We start from the raw sequence: 23,708 nt of genomic DNA on the forward strand, positions 1-23,708 counted from the left end.
TCAGTAGGTATTCATTTGGAAGACTATCATGATGTTCAAAACAATTAGAAATAGGATTCTCTCTTAATTCTTCGGTTTACCAGTGATTGGAAGGTAAGGTCACCTAAGCAGAGCTGACAGGTAGTGCTGTTGGGATTTGTTCTCATTTCAGGAGAAAAACACATTAGTGTATTTCTTGGCAGCCTCCTCCTTTTTAATGTAAATCTAAGATTGGAAGCATTTTAGAATATAGTATGCTTCAGGACTTTGTCATTACCTGTAAACTGCCTTCTGTCTGCTCTAACCCTTTGCCCTTCTTGATTCAACCATATGGCTCTAGAAGAATCCCACTTCTGCTCTCCAGAGCCCAGCACACAGCTGTATGCCAGCCCTCAAAATGAGCAGTTCAGGTTTTGTGTTCTGGTAAGGTCAATTTCCATTTCCTACAGCTGTTTCTTCTTTTATGGGGAGAAAAAGAAAACTAAAATATTTTTCAAAATATTTTTCTGTCACTCATGTGAGACATGATGCATTTTCTCTGAGAAGGTGCCCACATTTTCCACCAAGCTCTGCTGCTGCCTTGTGATTTTTTCTTGGGTTGAACCATTCTACTCTTCTTTGTAGGCTGCTGTGTAGGAAATGAAGTCATCACACTCTACACAGCATCTCTGATGCTTTATTTATTTCACTTTGTAACGCTGCAGGCAGGGTATGTTGATGGCATTACACTGAAAATGTCTTGAATCTTTGCTGTGGGAGATAGGTTTCAGGTCAACTCCAAAGAAAGAATTGACTATTGTCACAAGAAAGGATTTGAAAGAAAAAAAAAAAAGTCCCATTTATTTCCTGAGTCCTCAGAAATTGCAAATCCTCAGTGAGAATGCACCAGCAGAGGACACTGTTGTGGCCATGAAGAGGTCAGGGTAGGGGGATGAGGCATCCTGCAGCTGCCTGCTCTAAGCTAACATAAGAGGCATCACCAAGATCTTTCCTAGAAATGAATGACAGGTCTTGGTGGCTAAAAACACAACTTGGACCCATGGAAAAGCAAATCCTAAGAATTTCCTTTGATTCATAATCAGAGCCCTCAACCAAGAGAGGAGCATCCCAGCTCAGGCAGCACTGAACCAAAGCAGTAAAGGAAATGCAAATGAAGATTCTGAGATCTTAGAATGCGAATCTAAATTAGACCATAACAGTATCTCTTGGCCACAATAGCAAGGACCACAATTCCTTGGTGAGCAAGATTTAAGTTTGATATCAGAATCTACTCTATGTATGTTTGATCTATTTATATTTCTATCTATCTGAAGGAATTGGGAAATAAAGTGGAATTATTCTCACTATAATGATTGTGTTCAGTAAGTCTTAATACTTTTCTCAAGTTCCTAGTGTCTCAAGTCGGTGACTTTCCAGGTATTGTCATACGTAAGACATATAACTGGGGGGACCCTACTTACGTCAGATAAAATTATGGTGCCAAGAAGGAGAATATCCATTATCCTTTACAAAGCCTTTTTTTCTTTCAGGGTGTGCTACATATACACTTATGATTATTTGTCAGTAACAGGAAAAAAAAAAGAGGTATAATTTTGAAATATCTGAAAGTACTGGCTATTTTAATTGCTAGAATTTTCCAAGTTTAATGTTTGTATGAAAAACAAGGTTTTCTGCTTACCTTAATACTTCTCACAGCAATTTAAATCTCATACAGATTGTCACCAAATCTTCAAATGCAACTCATCCCTTACTAGCACAATGGGAATTGTTAACTGCAGTCAACCAAGTGGCTGTAATTATTGATTAATCACCGGGTGTAACGAAGACTTCTAGGCTCACAAGAAAGACTGTTGTGTTAGTGAAGAAGTTTGTTTTTGAAAAATGTCGTTTGCATTAAATATTTAATGTGCTCTCTTACTAAATGGTCGTTTTGCACTTCTTGTGTGTTACCTGGGAACTGAGGATCTAGCACCATCTGCAGGCAAAACTCTGCTAATTTCATCTGGCGGTAGAAACAATTTTTAAAAACTTTACAGCTGAGTTTGAAATTGTTTTCACAGTGATGGACAAGACTGTCCTTACAAAAAAAATATAAACTGAAATGTCATCTAGTTTGTATCCCCTTTCTTTTATTCTCACGGAGCATCCATAGTTGCTATTTAAGAAGTAAATAGGAGGTGTTATCAGCTTAACCCTGGCAAACCGCTTAGAATCAGCTTGGCACACATGGAGCTCACAAATTTTAGTCATTATATGTTTGCCACTTTTAGCCTTTTTAGGCTGGTTCTGAATAACTGTTTGCCAAAGTTGATTTAAAATTTGCGTTCACTTATTTTATCTTGCTTTTAACGTACATATTGTTTAATCAGTGCTTTTTAAAAGTAAATTCTTTAATCAGGGAACAAGAAACACCAATATACAGTAATCATTGGAAAACCTAAAATAGGGGAAGTCTACCTGTCATCTTTTCTCAGCTGGTTCCACAAATTCATTTTTAGCAACAAAAAACATATAATAAAACCCATGTACTGGGCATTTATTAGATGACAGTCATTGTGAAAAATTATTTATAATTATCTCATTTTAAATTTAAAATTACCTAGTAATCCTCTGAAGTAAGTATTATTTATTCCTATCTTACAAATGAAGGAATTAAATACAGAGGGAGGTAAATCTCTCTATGCAAGTCCCTATAACTGGGAAGAGGTGGAATGAAGATTTGGGGTTGAATTAAAACCTAGGTCTTCCCAACACTAGAGGGCCAAAGAAAGAATAAGAATATTTGATAACTCAAACATTTCATTTAAATGTTAACATGAATAAACACAAAATAGCCAAGCATATTAAACAAGGTTTAAGACCTGAATTCTTTTTTGGAAAATGACTTATAAGGTAAACATTGAAAGTTACACATTTTAAAGTACTTTTGCTTAAAATCTTGAACACTCATTATCTTCAAAATATTTTCCAAATAGATTTTGGTTAAAAAAATTTTCAAGTTAATAGATGTGAAAATATAACCAAGAAGTAAGAAAAAAATAAATTTCTTCATAAATTTATCAAATTACTTGCTTTTCAAAACTCACATTATATTTCTAAAACACTACTTCCATTTGCACGAGTCATTATCTTTCATAAGGAGTGCTTTTATATAAAATCTGTAAACTGTAAACTATAACATTTCTTCATTATTAGCATATTCAGGTCCATTAAATCTATTATAAATGCATAGTCTACTGATTAATATTTTAATTGTAGCTTGGGATTCTTGGTGTGGATCTAGGAAATATTTATGAAGATTTTAAAGTATTGGTTTAGACATTTCAGAATAAATCCTTGAGCTATTATAACTTTTTAACCATAAAAAGTGTACACTGAAGATCAGCTTAGTAAAGCTACTGATAAAATTGCAATGTTGTATACTGAGCAAAGGAGGCAGAAACAGTTTAAAAATTATAGCTATTTCATTTAACTATTTTTGTAGGAATTTCAATTCTAATTATTAACTTTAAAAAAGTACTCACTTTTATCTAGAGTATTTTTTTCTTTCTAGTATTCATATTTTCACAGCAGCTTAAAAATTTAAGCACACACTAATTGTCAAAGGTTTATTTTGCATTTATATTTCTGTATTTTTGGTAATAAAATAAAACATAGTAAAACATGTTATATCCTCTTAAATGATTCTTTAAAACTACCTTTCAGCAAATATGAAATGATAAAATCTCTTTAATTGTGACATTTAATGCTTAAAAAGATTCTTATCAAAGTTAGCAATAATTTCTAATAATGTCTTACTTTATCTTATAATTTTAGACATGGCTTAGAAATAGTTAAAAGAACAAAATGAGTTTTGTAAACTTACATGATTTAAAATAGGCATGTTCAAATTAAAATGTTTTTTGAAAAAAGATAATGAAAAGTTTGAGGTCAAATATAAGGTAGTAGAGAAAAGGAAGTTTTATAACTCTAGTTAACGTATAATTATTTTCATCTTTGAGACAGATCTTTCAATTATTTGTATACTCCCTGTTGACATTCCCACTTCCTCAACAATCATGTCATTTAAATTTTCTTTTATTAAGCATCCAATTCTCTTTTGATATTTATAGAAGGATTTGATTTTGTGATAGTTTCGCTCTTGCTTCTGCACCAAAACAGATCATGGTACTGAAAGAACGGATAAATAAAAAGACATTTTCACGTAAACACAATGACTAAGCAAGTCCTTTAAAACACCCAATTACATTATTTCTTCCCCTCTGTCTAGAAATGGTACAGGTCAGAGCAGCAGAAAGAGTAGAGGTGAAAAATAAACAGATGATACTAAATATGGTGTTTTTATCAGTGAAAAGTAATAGCTTTATCTCTGGAATACAGTCCAAGGCAATAAGATGCAGAACTTTTAGTATGTCTTGTGTTAGCTCACTTTCGTCCCTTTGGCACCACTGTCACTTCCTTCTAAGGCTAGGGTCTACATTTTCCAGAATCCCCTTCTCTGTGTGGTTCTGGGTTAGAGTTCACCAATGAAAAAAACTTTCTGGAGAGTTAGAAGATGGAAATGAATAGGAAGCCATTATTTTTTCAGAGGTGTTTGCAGCTAGATGCTTGGAAACAGGCTGACATCTTCATTCTCAATCTCTGACCTACAGCAGCTGCTTTCCTGACCTCTACCCTATCCTCCCCCATCTCTACCCCAGCTCTTCCAACAGTCCTGAGAGTCCCTAATTCTGCATTAACACTTTATATCTGGATACATCAAATGGCTTCTGTTATGCTGACTGATCCCTGATGATAAAGACACCATCACAGTAAGGACTGGGAAAATATTCAGTTTATTAAATATTGTGAATGTCAGGAATATCAGAAACATCATTTCAATATGTAAATATCAAATCACATTTCAAAGTAAACTTTTGATTATCTGGATTTCTTCTTTGCTTTTCTCTAACAGCTAAGACCAGTCTGCATTTATTAGTTTCTTCGGCCTTTAAAATAGCTTTAAAAATGATGTTCAAATAAACTTCAAGTAGTTAACTTCAGTTTTTTCTGAATAAAAATTTCCATTCTTATACTTGATATTACTCAATGGTGTTTTATCTGTAGTAGGAAGAGGGAAATCAACTTTCAAAGAATATTAAAAAACCAGTTAACTCTGACTCATTATTTGCTACCTCCTTCCCCCTGACATGATACATAAAGCTCTTTCAGGTTCTATGTTTGCCACTAGAGACTAAGTACTGCTTTCATAAAACTGAGATCTAATCAAGATCATATTTAAATGTCAAAACAGTTGTGACTGAATGGAGCTTGGGTACTACATGACTCCATCTTGGCAGAGTTACATTCAAGAAACATCCATGCTCAATAAAACCAAATAAAAATTTTTATATCCTTCAGGAAATGACTTTTGATATTCATAGCACATTGCAACATTTCTCTCAAGTCTCTTTGCCCATCCTTGCCCTTCTCCACCTCTCTCTATTCCTCTATTCAATGCAACTACCAACAAACTTACATAGTATTTTCTACATACCAGGCACTGTTCTAGGTACTTCACATATATTAACATATTTAATCCTTACAACTACCCCATGATTAGGTGTTACTATTAGCTCCATATTACAGATGAAAAAAATTAAGGCTCAGGGTGGCGTACCTTGCCCAACGTCACAGAGCAAACAAGTGGCAGGGATATGGTAAGTACACTTAGCAGCTAGGCAGCAAGTTATGAAACCTCAAAGCTGTTCATCAACCCACCCTCTTTAGCACCATCCTTCCCCATTTCCTCTTTCTTTGTGTCTTTTGTTTCTAGCCAGTAATTCTTGGTCTCTTTTATTGAAATTCTAGCAATCCATAAGAACTTGGGAGAGCAGGTTATAGTAAAGCAGGACATGTGGTCCTTGGGCTAGTCTTTCTGTTTTGTTTTCCTTCTCCTTCCCCATGACCTTCTGTTCTCTCTTTCCTTAATATGGTTCCAGATGCAGTCTCAGAAGCAACATTAATGGGGATGAGGATGATCTGCTATTAATCACATGAGGAAGGATTCAAGCAGTAAAGAAATGCATAAAAAATAGAATATAGAGAAGTAACCTAGTTTAGTCTGTCAAAGTGGAGTTAAAAGCTTTTGAGGTCATAGGGTTTTCTGTGCCATAAAAATCTCAAATAAAATAAAATAAGTTATATTTAGGCTGCCTTCAAACTCAGGTAACTCAAACTTTTATATTTATTTTTCTCAACAATAGCTGATCAAATAGTTACTCAATAACTTTTGTTTCCTAGTTTTCAAACCATAGTACTATTATAATCCTGTTTTTTTCAAAATGGGGGACATATCCTTCCAGGATGAACACAAGTGCTAGAAGAAAAACATATATATACATCCACTTTGCCTCTAAGCCAGACTGATTCAGTATCTTGCTTCAGGAAGAAAATTCCTTATCATTTTTCAAAATATAATACTCCAGCATACTTTGATATTCATGACCCTTGGGTTTTTTGAAGTGCTAAATAGCATATAATTGTGTGTTTTTTTAAGATTTTTTTTTTTTTTGATGTGGACCATTTTTAAAGTCTTTATTGAATTTGTTACAATATTGTTTCTGTTTTCTGTTTTGGTTTTTTGGCCACAAGGCATGTGGGATCTTATTTCCCTGACCACGGATGGAACCTGCATCCCCTTCACTGGAAGGCGAAGTCTTAACCACTGGACAACCAGGGAAGTCCCTGTAATTGCTTTTTTTTTATTTTTTAACATCTTTATTGGAGTATAATTGCTTTACGATGTTGTGTTAGTTTCTGCCTTATAACAAAGTGAATCAGTTATACATATACATATGTTCCCATATCTCTTCCCTCTTGCATCTCCCTCCCTCCCACCCTCCCTATCCCACCCCTCTAGGTGGTCACAAAGCACCGAGCTGATCTCCCTGTGCTATGCGGTTGCTTCCCACTAGTTAGCTATTTTACGTTTGGTAGTGTATATGTGTCCATGCCACTCTCTCACTTTGTCACCGCTTACCCTTCCCCCTCCCCATATCCTCAAGTCCATTCTCTAGTAGGTCTGTGTCTTTATTCCCGTCTTACCACTAGGTTCTTCATGACCTTTTTTTAAAAAATTAAATCTAATACAGATTAACTTTAAGAAATTTTTGGAGAGTTCTGCTGCAACGGTTTTTTTTTTTTTTTTTGTGATCATTAGAGTCACGTTGGTATATGTAGGAATTAAGACTGAAAAAGTATCTTGGCTATTGATATTTAGAAATTTAAGATTGGAAACCTAAAAAATTCAGTTTCATTTTATAAGTACTGATATGATCACAGAAACTTTTAAAATAGATGTTTACATAGCACTGGCCTTGTAAGTTAAGTGTGGGGCAACTTCAGAAACTGCAAGAAAGCCTTTCTTCTTCCTTTGCTTTCTTGATTTTCCAAATACAAATAAATCCTAATTGTAATGGTATGAAGAGTTTTTTTTTTTTTTTTTAATGTATTTATTTATTTTTGGCTGTGTTGGGTCTTCATTTCTGTGCGAGGGCTTTCTCTAGTTGCGGCGAGCGGGGGCCACTCTTCATCGCGGTGCGCGGGCCTCTTACTGTCGCGGCCTCTCTTGTTGCAGAGCACAGGCTCCAGACGCGCAGGCTCAGTAGTTGTGGCTCATGGCCTTAGTTGCTCCGCGGCATGTGGGATCTTCCCAGACCAGGGCTCGAACCCGTGTCCCCTGCATTGGCAGGCAGATTCTCAACCACTGCGCCACCAGGGAAGCCCTGAAGAGTTTTTTATTGCTTTCCCTGAAATGGATTTTAATAGGGAGTAAATGAAGAGAGAGAACTACTATCAGGGAAAAGGATGAGGATATTCATTCAAGGCTTCAGTGGCATATGATCCACTGAAAATGTTTAGAAACACGTCCCCACCAAAATCAATGAAGTCGTGATTCATTGATATAAAAGTGGGGAATTTTTTTAAAAGGGTGAAGGTGGCCTTTTTACCTTGTGTTTGACCAAATATTAATTATTGGTGTCTTAAATCCATATTGTGAGATATTTGCTTTCTTTCAGCTCTGGTGCCATGATATATTACATTATGTTTGATGGTTGTTATCTACACACTGAAATTCCTTAAGTGCACATCAAAATTTTGAATTATAAGATGACTCTATAATGACACAAGAATGATATTACTTTTAGTTTTGGAGGCAAATAGTAAAATCTTGTATGTTTTCTATTTTGGAAGTAAAAGAAAATAAAACATTAACAGATAGGTAAAAATCACTAAGTAGAATATCTGAGTAGATGGCATATGTCGATATCTAATATATACTTTGTTTAAAATGTAAAATACCTGTATTTTCTTTTCACATTTGACTCCAGTATATCCAGTGTGGCAAAAACATATGTTGGGGAGTACGCATCTGCCTCCATAAAGACACTTTTTTTTTTTTTAATGTGACGTATATGTTTTTTTTTTTAATTAATTAATTAATTAATTTATGGCTGTGTTGGGTCTTCGTTTCTGTGCGAGGGCTTTCTCTAGTTGCGGCAAGTGGGGGCCACTCTTCATCGCGGTGCGCGGGCCTCTCACTATCGCGGCCTCTCTTGTTGCGGAGCACAGACTCCAGACGCGCAGGCTCAGTAGTTGTGGCTCACAGGCCTAGTCGCTCCCTGGCATGTGGGATCTTCCCAGACCAGGGCTCGAACCCGTGTCCCCTGCATTGGCAGGCAAATTCTCAACCACTGCGCCACCAGGGAAGCCCCATAAAGACACTTTTGATAGCAAATTGCTGGAATACACAAGTTTTTACAGTTACCACCTTTTGACACAAATGCTTGTGACATATTCTATTCCAGTGGTCTGAAGCCATTCAGCAACTTGACTATAAAAATAGTCATAAGAATCTATGAATGACCAATTGCACTCCTATATTTCTGCAACCAGCGTGCAAACACACACATACATACACATATCAAAAGACAAAACACCCCCAAACTCAACACAACAGTTTCAATATTTTATAAAGATATTATTAAAGCAAACAGAATTTTCATTGGCTACATTTTAAAGTATTTAAAATATATCTTTTTGTTTTCTATAGAGAGAAGATTCGAATCAGTAATATAAGATAGCATTCATAATTTGCTTTTTAATAAAAATTTTTTTAGCAAAAATTTAAAAGGGACAATTCAGTACTGACCAATGTATGGAAAAACAGACAATTTTATATACTATCAATGGAAGTTTAATGTGAAACAACTCTATTGGAAGCTTCCTAAAGATCTTCACACTGTCTGTACTAGAAATTTCTTCTTTAAAATCTCTCTCTATGCAATTTTTGAATACCTATATCTATTTATCTTTTGTCTTCTTTCTTTTCTTTCTTTTTTTCTTTCTTTCTTTCTTTCTTTCTTTCTTTCTTTCTTTCTTTCTTTCTTTCTTTCTTTCTTTCTTTCTTTTTCTCTCTTTCTCTCTTTCTCTCTCTCTTTCTTTCTTTCTCTCTCTCTCTCTCTCTCTTTCTCTCTCTCTTTCTTTCTATCTACCTACCCACCTACAGAGAAAAATGCTTATAATAGTAACAATTTGTAAATAACAGAAATGTTCAATATGAAAGGAAATGTCAAGTGAATTATAATATTTATATTATGGAATTTAATATATCATTTAAAATTACATCTTTAAGGACATGGAAATGCTTTTAAGTAATATTGACTAAAAAAATAGGAATATAAAATTATATACAATACAGTTATTTTTCATGGGAGAGGTATCTCTTTCAAGAGCTCATATTGGAAGCTTGCATAATTCAAGAATAATATTCCCTTTAATATAAATGCAACATTGAAAGGTGTGTTTTCATCAGAAATATTGTGTATGGCTGAGCAGGTTATGTAATGCAGAAGGTTCCACAGCTAAGGAAGCACTGTTCATATCACAGACCTCATAGATTCAAATATTTATTACAACAATTTTCCAGAAGATGGCAGTAAGACATCTTGTATAAATAACATCATCAATATTTAGACTGTTTCCAGACAGATGCAAGTAAAGCATTTTGAGGAAGGGGACTTTAAAAAATTCACATAAAGGTGCAAGGTGCAAACACAAGGTGCAAACACAAGGTGCAAAAACAGGGTGCACATCTTCAGGCTGTGCTCAGAGTACCTTAATCCACAATTACTGGAGCATATTTCCACATTAATGTGCTTTTAGCATCTTATCATTCTCTGTCATGTTCCATACAAACTCTCTCCAGAATGAGTAGCCCAAACTGAGGTTGCTAGTTCTTTTTTCTAGCATTTTATCACATCTAACTTTCAATGAGAATTATTTATTTTTGAGCACATAATTCTTATGTAAGTACTAGTACTTAATGAATTCTTCGAAAATATTTTCCTAGGATGAGAAATGTGTAAATTATAATAGCAATTACTAATAAAGTCTAAGAGTCATAAAAATTATATGCAGAATCTCTGATACATGAAAAGCAGAGCAGGTATTTCTAGTAAAAAGGCACAGTCATTTTACAATTGTGCTATTTCAGTTTACAATACACTTGGATCACCAGTTTTGATATTATGTAATTACTGAGCATTTGAAAATATTTTGAGGAGATTTTCTGTTTTTCCCATTGGGTTATTAATCTTTGTTAATTTTTTTTATTGTGTTTTTTTTTTAAACATCTTTATTGAAGTATAATTGCTTTACAATGGTGTGTTAGTTTCTGCTTTATAACAAAGTGAATCAGTTATACATATACATATGTTCCCATATCTCTTCCCTCTTGCATCTCCCTCCCTCCCACCCTCCCTATCCCACCCCTCTAGGTGGTCACAAAGCACCGAGCTGATCTCCCTGTGCTATGCGGCTGCTTCCCACTAGCTATCTATTTTACATTTGGTAGTGTATACATGTCCATGACACTCTCTCACCCTGTCACATCTCACCCCTCCCCCTCCCCATATCCTCAAGTCCATTCTCTAGTAGGCCTGTGTCTTTATTCCCGTCTTGCCACCAGGTTCTTCATGGCCTTTTTTATTTTTCCTTAGATTCCATATATATGTGTTAGCATACTGTATTTGTTTTTCTCTTTCTGACTTACTTCACTCTGTATGACAGACTCTAACTCCATCCACCTCATTACAAATACCTCCATTTCATTTCTTTTTATGGCTGAGTAATATTCCATTGTATATATGTGCCACATCTTCTTTATCCATTCATCTGTCGATGGACATTTAGGTTGCTTCCATGTCCTGGCTATTGTAAATAGAGCTGCAATGAACATTTTGGTACATGACTCTTTTTGAACTATGGTTTTCTCAGGGTATATGCCCAGTAGTGGGATTGCTGGGTCGTATGGTAGTTCTATTTGTAGTTTTTTAAGGAACCTCCATACTGTTCTCCATAGTGGCTGTATCAATTTATATTCCCACTAACAGTGCAAGAGTGTTCCCTTTCCTCCACACCTTCTCCAGCATTTATTGTTTCTAGATTCTTTGATGATGGCCATTCTGACTGGTGTGAGATGATATCTCATTGTAGTTTTGATTTGCATTTCTCTAATGATTAATGATGTTGAGCATTCTTTCATGTGTCTGTTGGCAATCCATATATCTTCTTTGGAGAAATGTCTATTTAGGTCTTCTGCCCATTTTTGGATTGGGTTGTTCATTTTTTTGTTATTTAGCTGCATGAGCTGCTTGTAAATCTTGGAGATTAATCCTTTGTCAGTTGCTTCATTTGCAAATATTTTCTCCCATTCTGAGGGTTGTCTTTTGGTCTTGTTTATGGTTTCCTTTGCTGTGCAAAAACTTTTAAGTTTCATTAGGTCCCATTTGTTTATTTGTGTTTTTATTTCCATTTCTCTAGGAGCTGGGTCAAAAAGAATCTTGCTGTGATTTATGTCATAGAGTGTTCTGCCTATGTTTTCCTCTAAGAGTTTGATAGTGTCTGGCCTTACATTTAGGCCTTTAATCCATTTTGAGTTTATTTTTGTGTATGGTGTCAGGGAGTGTTCTAATTTCATACTTTTACATGTATCTGTCCAATTTTCCCAGCACCACTTATTGAAGAGGCTGTCTTTTCTCCACTGTATATGCTTGCCTCCTTTATCAAAGATAAGGTGACCATATGTGCGTGGGTTTATCTCTGGGCTTTCTATCCTGTTCCATTGATCTGTATTTCTGTTTTTGTGCCAGTACCAAACTGTCTTGATTACTGTAGCTTTGTAATACAGTCTGAAGTCAGGGAGCCTGATTCCTCCAGCTCCATTTTTCGTTCTCAAGATTGCTTTGGCTCTTCGGGGTCTTTTGTGTTTCCATACAAATTGTGAAATTTTTTGTTCTAGTTCTGTGAAAAATGCCAGTGGTAGTTTGATAGGGATTGCATTGAATCTGTAGATTGCTTTGGGTAGTAGAGTCATTTTCACAATGTTGATTCTTCCAATCCAAGAACATGGTATATCTCTCCATCTATTTGTATCATCTTTAATTTCTTTCATCAGTGTCTTATAATTTTCTGCATACAGGTCTTTTGTCTCCCTAGGTAGGTTTATTCCTAGATATTTTATTCTTTTTGTTGCAGTGGTAAACGGGAGTGTTTTCTTAATTTCACTTTCAGATTTTTCGTCATTAGTGTATAGAAATGCAAGAGATTTCTGTGCATTAATTTTGTATCCTGCTAGTTTACCAAATTCATTGATTAGCTCTAGTAGTTTTCTGGTAGCATCTTTAGGATTCTCTATGTATAGTATCATGTCATCTGCAAACAGTGACAGCTTTACTTCTTCTTTTCCGATTTGGATTCCTTTTATTTCTTTTTCTTCTCTGATTGCTGTGGCTAACACTTCCAAAACTATGTTGAATAATAGTGGTGAGAGTGGGCAACCTTGTCTTGTTCCTGATCTTAGTGGAAATGGTTTCAGTTTTTTACCATTGAGGACAATGTTGGCTGTGGGTTTGTCATATATGGCCTTTATTATGTTGAGGAAAGTTCCCTCTATGCCTACTTTCTGCAGGGCTCTTAATCATAAATGGGTGTTGAATTTTGTCGAAAGCTTTCTCTGCATCTATTGAGATGATCATATGGTTTTTCTCCTTCAATTTGTTAATATGGTGTATCACGTTGATTGATTTGCGTATATTGAAGAATCCTTGTATTCCTGGGATAACCCCACTTGCTCATGGTGTATGATCCTTTTAATGTGCTGTTGGATTCTGTTTGCTAGTATTTTGTTGAGGATTTTTGCATCTATGTTCATCAGTGATATTGGCCTGTAGTTTTCTTTCTTTGTGACATCTTTGTCTGGTTTTGGTATAAGGGTGATGGTGGCCTCGTAGAATGAGTTTGGGAGTGTTCCTCCCTCTGCAATATTTTGGAAGAGTTTGAGAAGGATAGGTGTTAGCTCTTCTCTAAATGTTTGATAGAATTCGCCTGTGAAGCCATCTGGTCCTGGGCTTTTGTTTGTTGGAAGATTTTTAATCACAGTTTCAATTTCAGTGCTTGTGATTGGTCTGTTCATATTTTCTATTTCTTCCTGGTTCAGTCTCGGCAGGTTGTGCATTTCTAAGAATCTGTCCATTTCTTCCAGGTTGTCCATTTTATTGGCATAGAGTTGCTTGTAGTAATCTCTCATGATCGTTTGTATTTCTGCAGTGTCAGTGGTTACTTCTCCTTTTTCATTTCTAATTCTATTGATTTGAGTCTTCTCCGTTTTTCTCTTGATGAGTCTGGCTAATGGTTTATCAATTTTGTTTATCTTCTCAAAGAACCAGCTTTTAGTTTTATTGATCTTCGCTGTTGTCTCCTTCATTTCTTTTTCATTTATTTCTGATCTGATCTTTATGATTTCTTTCCTTCTGCTAGCTTTGGGGTTTTTTTTGTTATTCTTTCTCTAATTGCTTCAGGTTGCAAGGTTAGGTTGTTTATTCGAGATGTTTCCTGTTTCTTGAGGTAGGCTTGTATTGCTATAAACTTCCCTCTTAGCACTGCTTTTGCTGCGTCCCATAGGTTTTGGGTCGTCGTGTCTCCATTGTCATTTGTTTCTAGGTATTTTTTGATTTCCCCTTTGATTTCTTCAGTGATCACTTCGTTAGTAAGTAGTGTATTGTGTAGCCTCCATGTGTTTGTATTTTTTACAGATCTTTTCCTGTAATTGATATCTAGTCTCATAGCATTGTGGTCGGAAAAGATACTTGATACGATTTCAATTTTCTTAAATTTACCAAGGCTTGATTTGTGACCCAAGATATGATCTATCCTGGAGAATGTTCCATGAGCACTTGAGAAAAATGTGTATTCTGTTGTTTTTGGATGGAATGTCCTATAAATATCAATTAAGTCCATCTTGTTTAATGTATCATTTAAAGCTTGTGTTTCCTTATTTATTTTCATTTTGGATGATCTGTCCATTGGTGAAAGTGGGGTGTTAGAGTCCCCTACTATGATTGTGTTGCTGTCGATTTCCCCTTTTATGGCTGTTAGTATTTGCCTTATGTATTGAGGTGCTCCTATGTTGGGTGCATAAATATGTACAATTGTTATACCTTCCTCTTGGATCGATCCCTTGATCATTATATAGTGTCCTTCTTTGTCTCTTGTAATAGTCTTTATTTTAAAGTCTACTTTGTCTGATATGAGAATTGCTACTCCAGCTTTCTTTTGATTTCCATTTGCATGGAATATCTTTTTCCATCCCCTCACTTTCAGTCTGTATGTGTCTCTAGGTCTGAAGTGGGTCTCTTGTAAACAGCATATATATGGGTCTTGTTTTTGTATCCATTCAGCCAGTCTGTGTCTTTTGGTGGGAGCATTTAATCCATTTACATTTAAGGTAATTATCGATATGTATGTTCCTATTCCCATTTTCTTAAATGTTTTGGGTTATTGTAGGTGTTTTCCTTCTCTTGTGTTTCTTGCCTAGAGAAGTTCCGTTAGCATTTGTTGTAAAGCTGGTTTGGTGGTGCTGAACTCTCTCAGCTTTTGCTTGTCTGTAAAGGTTTTAATTTCTCCATCGAATCTGAATGAGATCCTTGCTGGGTAGAGTAATCTTGGTTGTAGGTTTTTCTCCTTCATCACTTTAAGTATATCCTGCCACTCCCTTCTGGCTTGCAGAGTTTTTGCTAAAAGATCAGCTGTTAACCTTATGGGGATTCCCTTCTGTGTTATTTGTTGTTTTTCCCTTGCTGCTTTTAATATGTTTTCTTTATATTTAATTTTTGATAGTTTGATTAATATATGTCTTGACGTGTTTCTCCTTGGATTTATCCTGTATGGAACTCTCTGTGCTTCCAGGACTTGAGTAACTATTTCCTTTCCCATATGAGGGAAGTTTTCAACTATAATCTCTTCAAATATTTTCTCAGTCCTTTTCTTTTTCTCTTCTTCTTCTGGGACCCCTATAATTCGAATGTTGGTGTGTTTAATGTTGTCCCAGAGGTCTCTGAGACTTTCCTCAGTTCTTTTCATTCTTTTTTCTTTATTCTGCTCTGCAGTAGTTATTTCCACCATTTTATCTTCCAGGTCACTTATCCATTCTTCTGCCTCAGTTATTCTGCTATTGATCCCATCTAGAGTATTTTTAATTTCATTTATTGTGTTTTTCATCATGGCTTGGTTCCTCTTTAGTTCTTCTATATCCTTGTTAAATGTTTCTTGCATTTTGTCTATTTTATTTCCAAGATTTTGGATCATCCTTACTATCAGTATTCTGAATTCTTTTTCAGGTAGACTACCTATTTCCTCTTCATTTGTTAGGTCTGGTGTGTTTTGACCCTGCTCCTTCATCTGCTGTGTGTTTTTCTGTCATCTCATTTTGCTTATCTTACTGTGTTTGGGGTCTCCTTTTCACAGGCTGCAGGTTCGTAATTCCCGTTGTTTTTGGTATCTGTCCCCAGTGGCTAAGGTTGGTTCAGTGGGTTGTATAGGCTTCCTGGTGGAGGGAACTAGTGCCTGTGTTCTGGTGGATGAGGCTGGATCTTGTCTTTCTGGTGGGCACGTCCACATCTGGTGGTGTATTTTGGGGTGTCTGTGGCCTTATTATGATTTTAGGCAGCCTCTCTACTAATGGATGGGGCTGTGTTCCTGTCTTGCTAGTTGTTTGGCATAGGGTGTCCAGCACTGTAGCTTGCTGGTCGTTGAGTGAAGCTGGGTCTTGATGTTGAGATGGAGATCTCTGAGATTTTCGCCATTTGGTATTACGTGGAGCTGGGAGGTCTCTTGTGGACCAGTGTCCTGAAGTTGGCTCTCCCACCTCAGAGGCACAGCCCTGATGCCTGGCTGGAGCACCAGGAGCCTTTCATCCACACGGTTTTTCTTTCTTTCTTTCTTTTTTCTTTTCTCCCTTTTCTTCTGAGTCGTGTGGCTGACCAGGTCTTGATGCTCTGGCCAGGTGTCAATCTTGAGCCTCTGCACGGCGGCGAGCACAGTCCGAGCCTGAGGGAGCCCGGCCGCCTCTGTGTCCAGTCGTCCGGCTGTGTCTTTGTTAATATTTTAACATGTTATTTCAAGTTTTCATAAATTTCAAAATTGCATTACATTTGATTTTCCTTTATACCCTGCGGTCCCATCTATGTAAAAATTTATGACTAGAACTGAAATAACTAAAATGCTAAAATCAAGGCAGAAACTAGTTCTGGGTGGTGGAATTTGGAGTGATTAATTTTTAAAAACTTTTTCATATTTTCTATAATTTCCATGATAGATATATACCTACCTTATAATATGGAAAAACATTTAAACTTACATTAAAACCTTCTTTATCCAATTCCCCCTTGGATGAAAATAGTCAAAAGATACAAACTTCTAGTTATAAGTTAAATAAGTACTAGGGATGTAACATACAACACAATAAATATAATTAACACTGCTCTACATTATATATGAAAGTTTTAAGACAGTAAAAGTTCTCATCACAAGGAAAAAACATTTTTTTCTATTTCTTTAATGTTGTAGCTGTATGAGGTGATGGATATTCACTAAACTTATTGTGGTAATTATTTCATGATTTATGTAAGTCAAATCGTTATGCTGTATACCTTAAACTTACACAGTGCAGAATGTCAATTATATTGCAATAAAACTGGAGGAAAAAGAAAGATCTTTTAAAATAAAAAAAAAAACCTTCTTCAGTCCACCTAAGAGAACTTCACTGGCAACCCACAGACCGTAATTTGGAGTAATCTATGTCACACAAAATATTAATATAATATACCATACTTTCTTTTTTAAAATGGGTATAGAAATGGGTGATATCCTTTTATTTCTAAAACTTTCTTTTTAACGGATTAGCATGCTGGGATTTATTTTACCCTATATATTTCTCCTAAAGCTATACTTTGTTTGATAATTATAATAGATTCAAATTCAGAACATAGATTAGAAAGCAAATTCTGTAGCCTTATGTATTTGACACTGTGCTCCTTCCCATGTCGTAGGACAATGGCATATGCTAGGAGCAATACACTCACCACCATTTTTACATTTCTGAAAGCAGATAGCTGCAAATAGAGAAATAAACAAGTTAATAATTTAATTTACTAGTCAAATCCTATCATAAACCATAAAAATTTTCATTGAAAAAAGAGAAACAGTTAAAAATCAATGATTAAAGGATCTTTTCCCTTAAAGCTTTTCCCCAATTGTTAGACATTTATGTTGCTTCTCATTTTACACTTTGGACAATACATTATAATAACTGCTAATTTTAAATAATAATTTATAAAAGGAAAAAAAATGAAACATTTGAATGAGGAGAGCTGCCATCATCTCAAAAACTAGCAAGACTTGAAAGCAGTGGTACCCCATCTCAGGAGGTTCTGAATTGGTCTGAGATGGGACCAAGGAATCAGTAATTTTTAAAAAACCTTCCCCTGACTCCTACTTAATACTGAGAGACCAGGACTTAAAGACTTGTCATTTATCCTGGCAATCGTAGTGAACAGACTGGAAAATACAGGATATCCTCTACCTCCACTAACCTGAAAGAATGAGTTCAGAGGACTTGGCATTTTACTCTTTCTATTTCGAAAAGATATATTCTAAAGTAGGAACAAATAAAAAAAATAAAAACAAGGAAACAGAAAACAAGGAAAATGCTCTTTGTCTGAAAGTCTGCTTTATGTTCCCATGTGGACTTTAGCATTTTAGGAGTATTTCTCTTACGTGTGTTGCATTGTTTCCCTGTCCAGCCAGAAGGACAAGAGCAAAGGTTTGGTCCCATGCACTTTCCTCCATTAATGCATATGGGATCACAGATACCTTAAGGTAAAGGGATGAAATATCAGTTCTTAAATATCAGTAGTTTTGCTGTTTAATATGTTTGCTTTACATGTAGTTGGCAAACACATTTAGTAGTGTCTTACTTTTTTGGCATTTCCTACCAGTGTATCCTTGAGGACAGGAACACACGTTATTTCTCATGCAGTGACCACCATTCTTACAGGGAGGGTGACAGATAGCTAAAGGAACACATGGCAGCAATCTGTGAATATCACATATTCAATTATTATATATTACATATTGCATCATGTGCTTATTATCTATGGGGACATAAGGCAGAGAAATGTGTTATTAAAATAAAAGATCACCACTGCAAGTCATTAAAACCGTCCTTTCTAAGTCATAAAATACAATGCTTATAGCTGTAAGTTGCTAGTGGGTTAGCACAATTTGAAATGTATTGGTGAATTATGAAATGTGTTGTTCATAACCAGTGGAGCCTTCAGTATTAGAGTGCACATAGAGTGAAATGACCTGGGCAAAACCAAGAAAATAAGTCAAAACTGAGCTCAAAATAAGAATATCTGTTCCTGTGGAAATTAGAAAAACTCAACATTGGTCACATGATGTTTAGAAAAAACTTTAAAGTTAACTTTTGGATACCTACTGAGGTCACGAAGGCAGAGCTTTATATGTGACTTATTCCTGTGAATGCCTGGTGAAAAATCTTTTTAACAATAAATCTTTGGCTTTGTCAGGAATATTTATTGGATAATCCTGAATACGCAGTACTAGTATCTTCTATGTATGTGATTCTGTTCCATGGAGTTCAGAAGTTAATGTTTATAATCTTTTATGAGAGGATTTTTGTTGCTTCATATTTCTTATAGATATGACAATTAAATGCAGTTATTTAAAAAACAATAATACATAGGCAAACCTGCCTATAAATTTTTAAATTTAATTTTCCTTAAATGATGATTAAGTGGATTTTAGTTTGTGTTTTAAAAGTGAATGTCAAACTAACTGGTTTTGGTAATAGGGCCTTGATAGACAGACTCCCAATTTGAATTAGATCCATCTTTAATAGCTGCTTTTTAAATTTCCAAACACTAAGAAAACTTCAACTGATTTCAAATAGATTAATAAGTGAAAATAATGAAGCACTTTATGTATAAAAACAATATTAACTGAATGTTTCAGCAAATGGATAATTCCCACTATTTTAGACTGAGCCTTTTCTGGTTAATGATTGAGTGTACTTTCTCTGGCATTTTTATTGGTACTTTTTATTATGGAGAAATGCTCTTACATTTTCTGCTTCATAATCTTTATACAGTTTAAGATTATTTCTATTTATTAAGAAAGGTGTATTGTTTCCATTGCAAAAGCACCATGGGAAATACCTGTGGTTAGAAATTTAAAACTTAAAAATGAAAAGAATAGAAGACCCTTTTATAATGGATAGCCTTGTTATAATCAATACTCATCTACTCTACAAAACTTGAGTATAGAGATAAATACTACATGTATACAGAAAAGTATATATAATTAAAGTAATATAGAGAAATGACATAAAACTTGGTCTCGGTCATGCCCACCTCAATCACATTTTAAGAAAAGGAGGTTTAGGGGAAAACCCACTTTCATGTATGTATTCATGAGATTCTCCAGGCCTCAGATGGATCTTCCACCAAACTCCAAAATGAGCCAAGTAATCTGGCCTCACTTTCTGTATGGAATGGGCTCATGGCATTTAAGGGATGAAGGAAATTGGAAGATATATTTAATCATCTCTCCAGCCACACATTTTAAGTCTTGCTTATTATTTTTTTTTAAAGGTAACATGGTGATATTTTATTTATTTATATAAATTTCTTTATTTTATTTATTTATTTTTGGCTGCGTTGGGTCTTTGTTGCTGCGTGTGGGCTTTCTCTAGTTGCGGCGAGCAGGGCTACTCTTTGTTGCGGTGCACAGGCTTCTCATTGCGGTGGCTTCTCTTGTTGCGGAGCACGGGCTCTAGGCGCGTGGGCTTCAGTAGTTGTGGCACACGGGCTCAGTAGTTGTGGCTCGCGGGCTCTAGAGCGCAGGCTCCGTAGTTGTGGCTCACGGGCTTAGTTGCTTCGCGGCATGTGGGATTTTCCCAGAGCAGGGCTCGAACCCATGTCCCCCACATTGGCGGGCGGATTCTTAACCACTGAGCCACCAGGGAAGTCCCTAAGTCTTGCTTATTAATAGAGTAGTTTAACCTTTCATGATGTTTCCAGCTCAGTGTCTGTCTTCCTCTTTTGTAATCCTATAGAATACACAGAATATACTCCTCATATTACTTTTAACCATATTCTGCCTAATTTATTCAATGGCTTTCCATGTGTATACCATCTTCCCTTCCCTTCATTTGGGCTCACAAGGGGATGTGATCTAATAAAAATAAAGATCATGTTTTCATTTCTTCTGCACTTTCTGTAACATGTCTTATGACAATAATACCATTACTTAATGGTAGCTAGCCATGTGCTGACTGTACTTGCAGGTGGTCCACTGTATGTGTCATTTGCACTTGACAGCAACTGTTTAGTTCAAACTTGAAAGTAAAGAAGTCTGAGGCCTGGAGACTATAAGTAAATTTCTAATACCCATGTCACTAGGAAATTGTAGAGACTGCTAATTCCAAAAACTATAACATGACATATGTTCATTAGATAATTTTTAGTTCAATTTAGTAATTTAGAGCCCCTGCTTTACCCAGTTATATAGTTGGCATATACATTTTACAGAACTTTTCTTACTATAACTTACATCTACTGCATATAGCATGATAGACATAGCTTTTTATTTACCTCCTTATATTCTCCACTCAAAACCCTACCTAAAACTCTTAAATGTACATTTAGTAATAGTCTCCTAGTTTTCAAGATTTGCCTTAATTTAGTCTTAACTTTCCATTTTCAAAACCTGGTTTCTTAACAGAAATCTGAACTAGAAAAACTCATTTGTGTGCTCAAATTTCTAGTATTAGAATGATGGTTTCTTCTCCACATCAATTTCAATCTCAGAATCCTAGCTAACCTCCAAGTTAAAAAAATAGGATTGCAAATCAAACTGTAACAAGGCAAAGAAAGTATATATTTTAGGAGTTAAATTATGACATATTCTGACATGTTTTATACTAAAAATCTACTCTATATTTGCATACACTTAAAAATATGAAGATGCAGAAGATACATTTAAAATTTCATTTATTGACATTATTTCATGCCTATGTGCTCAACTTCAGGTCATGCCCATTATTCTGAAAAAACTTATAGCATTAACTCTATGAAGGAAAGTGTTACAATAACAGGCCATGAGGGGGGGAAATGGTACATCTTTATGTCCCCATATCACCTTGCACAGTGCTGTGCATAGCTGGCTCTTCATAAGTGTTTAATGAAACTAAAGCATGAGAGATCATGAGATAACAGTGGACATTAGATTGACAGTAAATCAAAAATGTTTGCTGAGAAGGCAACAAAAATTACATCATTTCACATGAAAGACTGCAAGAGAACTTTGCTTTTTTGTTTCACATCTTGGTCCTAGAAATGTGCCAAGGCTGTGAGCCTAACATATGTTGAATAAATATACATTTTACATAATAACTCATGTATTTCTATGAACTGGTCATTTGGTGACCAAAACTGCAACAGCACAAGAATTAGAGTAAATAAATAAATAGCATCTTCCCTTTGAAACTTGTCTTGTGCTTACTCAGAGCTCTGTTTGTGTCTAACTTTCCCTTTGCCTTTTTATTTATAAAGAAAGAGTAATTACAATTCTGACACTGTGCACCAAAGGATCCATTTGGACAGAGGCAAGTGTTTGGCTTATTACAGGAACCACCATTTAGGCAAACAGGGTCACACAAAGCTAATGAACAGCAGGAGGAAGAAAGACCATAAAAGTTTTGTTATTTAAAAAAATGAAAGCTGTACTGAAGTACAAAATGGTGCATAATGAAATATTTTATTTTCACTGCCAGTAAAACCCATAACCTATACTTAGACTTTGCCAAACATAAGAGAAGAGAAATAACTGGATAATAGCTTTGAAAGTTTGTTTATTAAGTTTACAAATATTACCAAGCTAAGAATGTGGAGGCTTTGATTAGAATTCAGAATGCCCTCAGTAAGCTGGAAAAATGATTGGAAGTTAGGAGAAGGCAATTCAACAGCACAAACAGGATAGTCTGTAATCTGCTCAAATACATGCAGCCATGTGTAGCTCTTTAAGTCACCTTCCCAATTCAAATAGGAACACTGCATTTAAGTCCTAGCACACTTCGAAAACATGCTTTGTTTTTGCTTCTTTACCTTTGTTTCACTTTGAAAGTCACCCCAATTCCATTTCTCAATGCAGATTTTGCCAATTCTCCAAAGTCTACACAATTTTCTTCCTAACTGCACTTGCCAGAATTAATTTCTCTTTTCTCTGCTTCCAAGGCGCTGTGCATTTATTACATCACTTGTAACACAACTTGCATCATAGTCTTTTTTATAATTGTATCCCATGTCTCCTTCACTACTGATATGCTACTTGAAATTAGGGCAAACATGAAATTGATCTTTGTTCCCCCTTGCATCATGCTTCACACACAGTTGTCAAGCTATGAACATTTAATTAAATTTATGTTGAGAAAAGTCATTAGGTCATAATGGATTAAATTAAACATAGATAATTGCAAACACCGCTGCCAAAGAATTAAGCCTGATACTGTGAGAAATAAATAGAATAATGTTATGGTGTCCACTTAACTCAGAATTGCTTGAATGTTTAATGAAATAGAATGTCTATGTTGTGATAAAAAACTTGGAAGAGACCTGAATATGCAACACAGATATGTTTCTCTCCACCATAAGGCAAGCAGATGAGGGAAAAATAAAGGCCAAAAAACAAAGTATTGGTTGGGTTGGATAACAGTAAAGCTGGAGTACACTCTGTGGTCTAATACAAGAAAAAGAATGAAGATGAGACATCGCGTTTTAAAAATCTGTCTGAAATAAAAACTTTGTCAGACTAGTTTTATGTTTTTGGGTGCAAGTCCTTAGGACACTGATGAATTTTAAATTTCTTTTAAATGACATGTTTATTGAAAATATTTCTGATTTTACCTGTGCTACAGGTGGGTCCGTACCAGCCAGGCTTGCACTGGCAAACATCTGGTGTAAGACATTTGCCTCCATTTTCACAGTGCCTGTTACAAACTACTAATATCACAGGATAAAAATAAAAGAAAGGTAAATTAGGCTTAGAATTGGTCATATTATTGGCTATGACCTAGTTGCTCATAACTGCCAATCACATCACCTAATGAATAAGATCAGAAAGAGATTTCTTAATTTGTGCCTTGCCTTGTCACGAAAACATTTAACATCACTCTCAGTTTATTAATAATTATACATGTACAATCTACTAAAATATATTCTTTTAAAATATTATTTAAAAAATAACAAATTTGTTTCCTTAAAATATTA

The 23,708-nt window shown here is 35.3% G+C and overlaps 1 protein-coding gene across 1 annotated transcript in view; it reads right to left on the reverse strand.

The window, feature by feature from the left end:
* VWDE (von Willebrand factor D and EGF domains) overlaps positions 1-23,708 on the reverse strand; it is a 96,134-nt gene that overhangs the window by 31,602 nt on the left and 40,824 nt on the right. The window contains 6 exon segments of the mRNA XM_036862951.1: positions 8,323-8,409; positions 17,371-17,471; positions 18,136-18,231; positions 18,336-18,431; positions 22,009-22,104; positions 23,346-23,441. Coding sequence (XP_036718846.1) covers positions 8,323-8,409; positions 17,371-17,471; positions 18,136-18,231; positions 18,336-18,431; positions 22,009-22,104; positions 23,346-23,441 — 572 coding nt within the window.

Source organism: Balaenoptera musculus, chromosome 9, assembly GCF_009873245.2.
Source record: "Balaenoptera musculus isolate JJ_BM4_2016_0621 chromosome 9, mBalMus1.pri.v3, whole genome shotgun sequence".
NCBI classification, from domain to species: domain Eukaryota; kingdom Metazoa; phylum Chordata; class Mammalia; order Artiodactyla; family Balaenopteridae; genus Balaenoptera; species Balaenoptera musculus.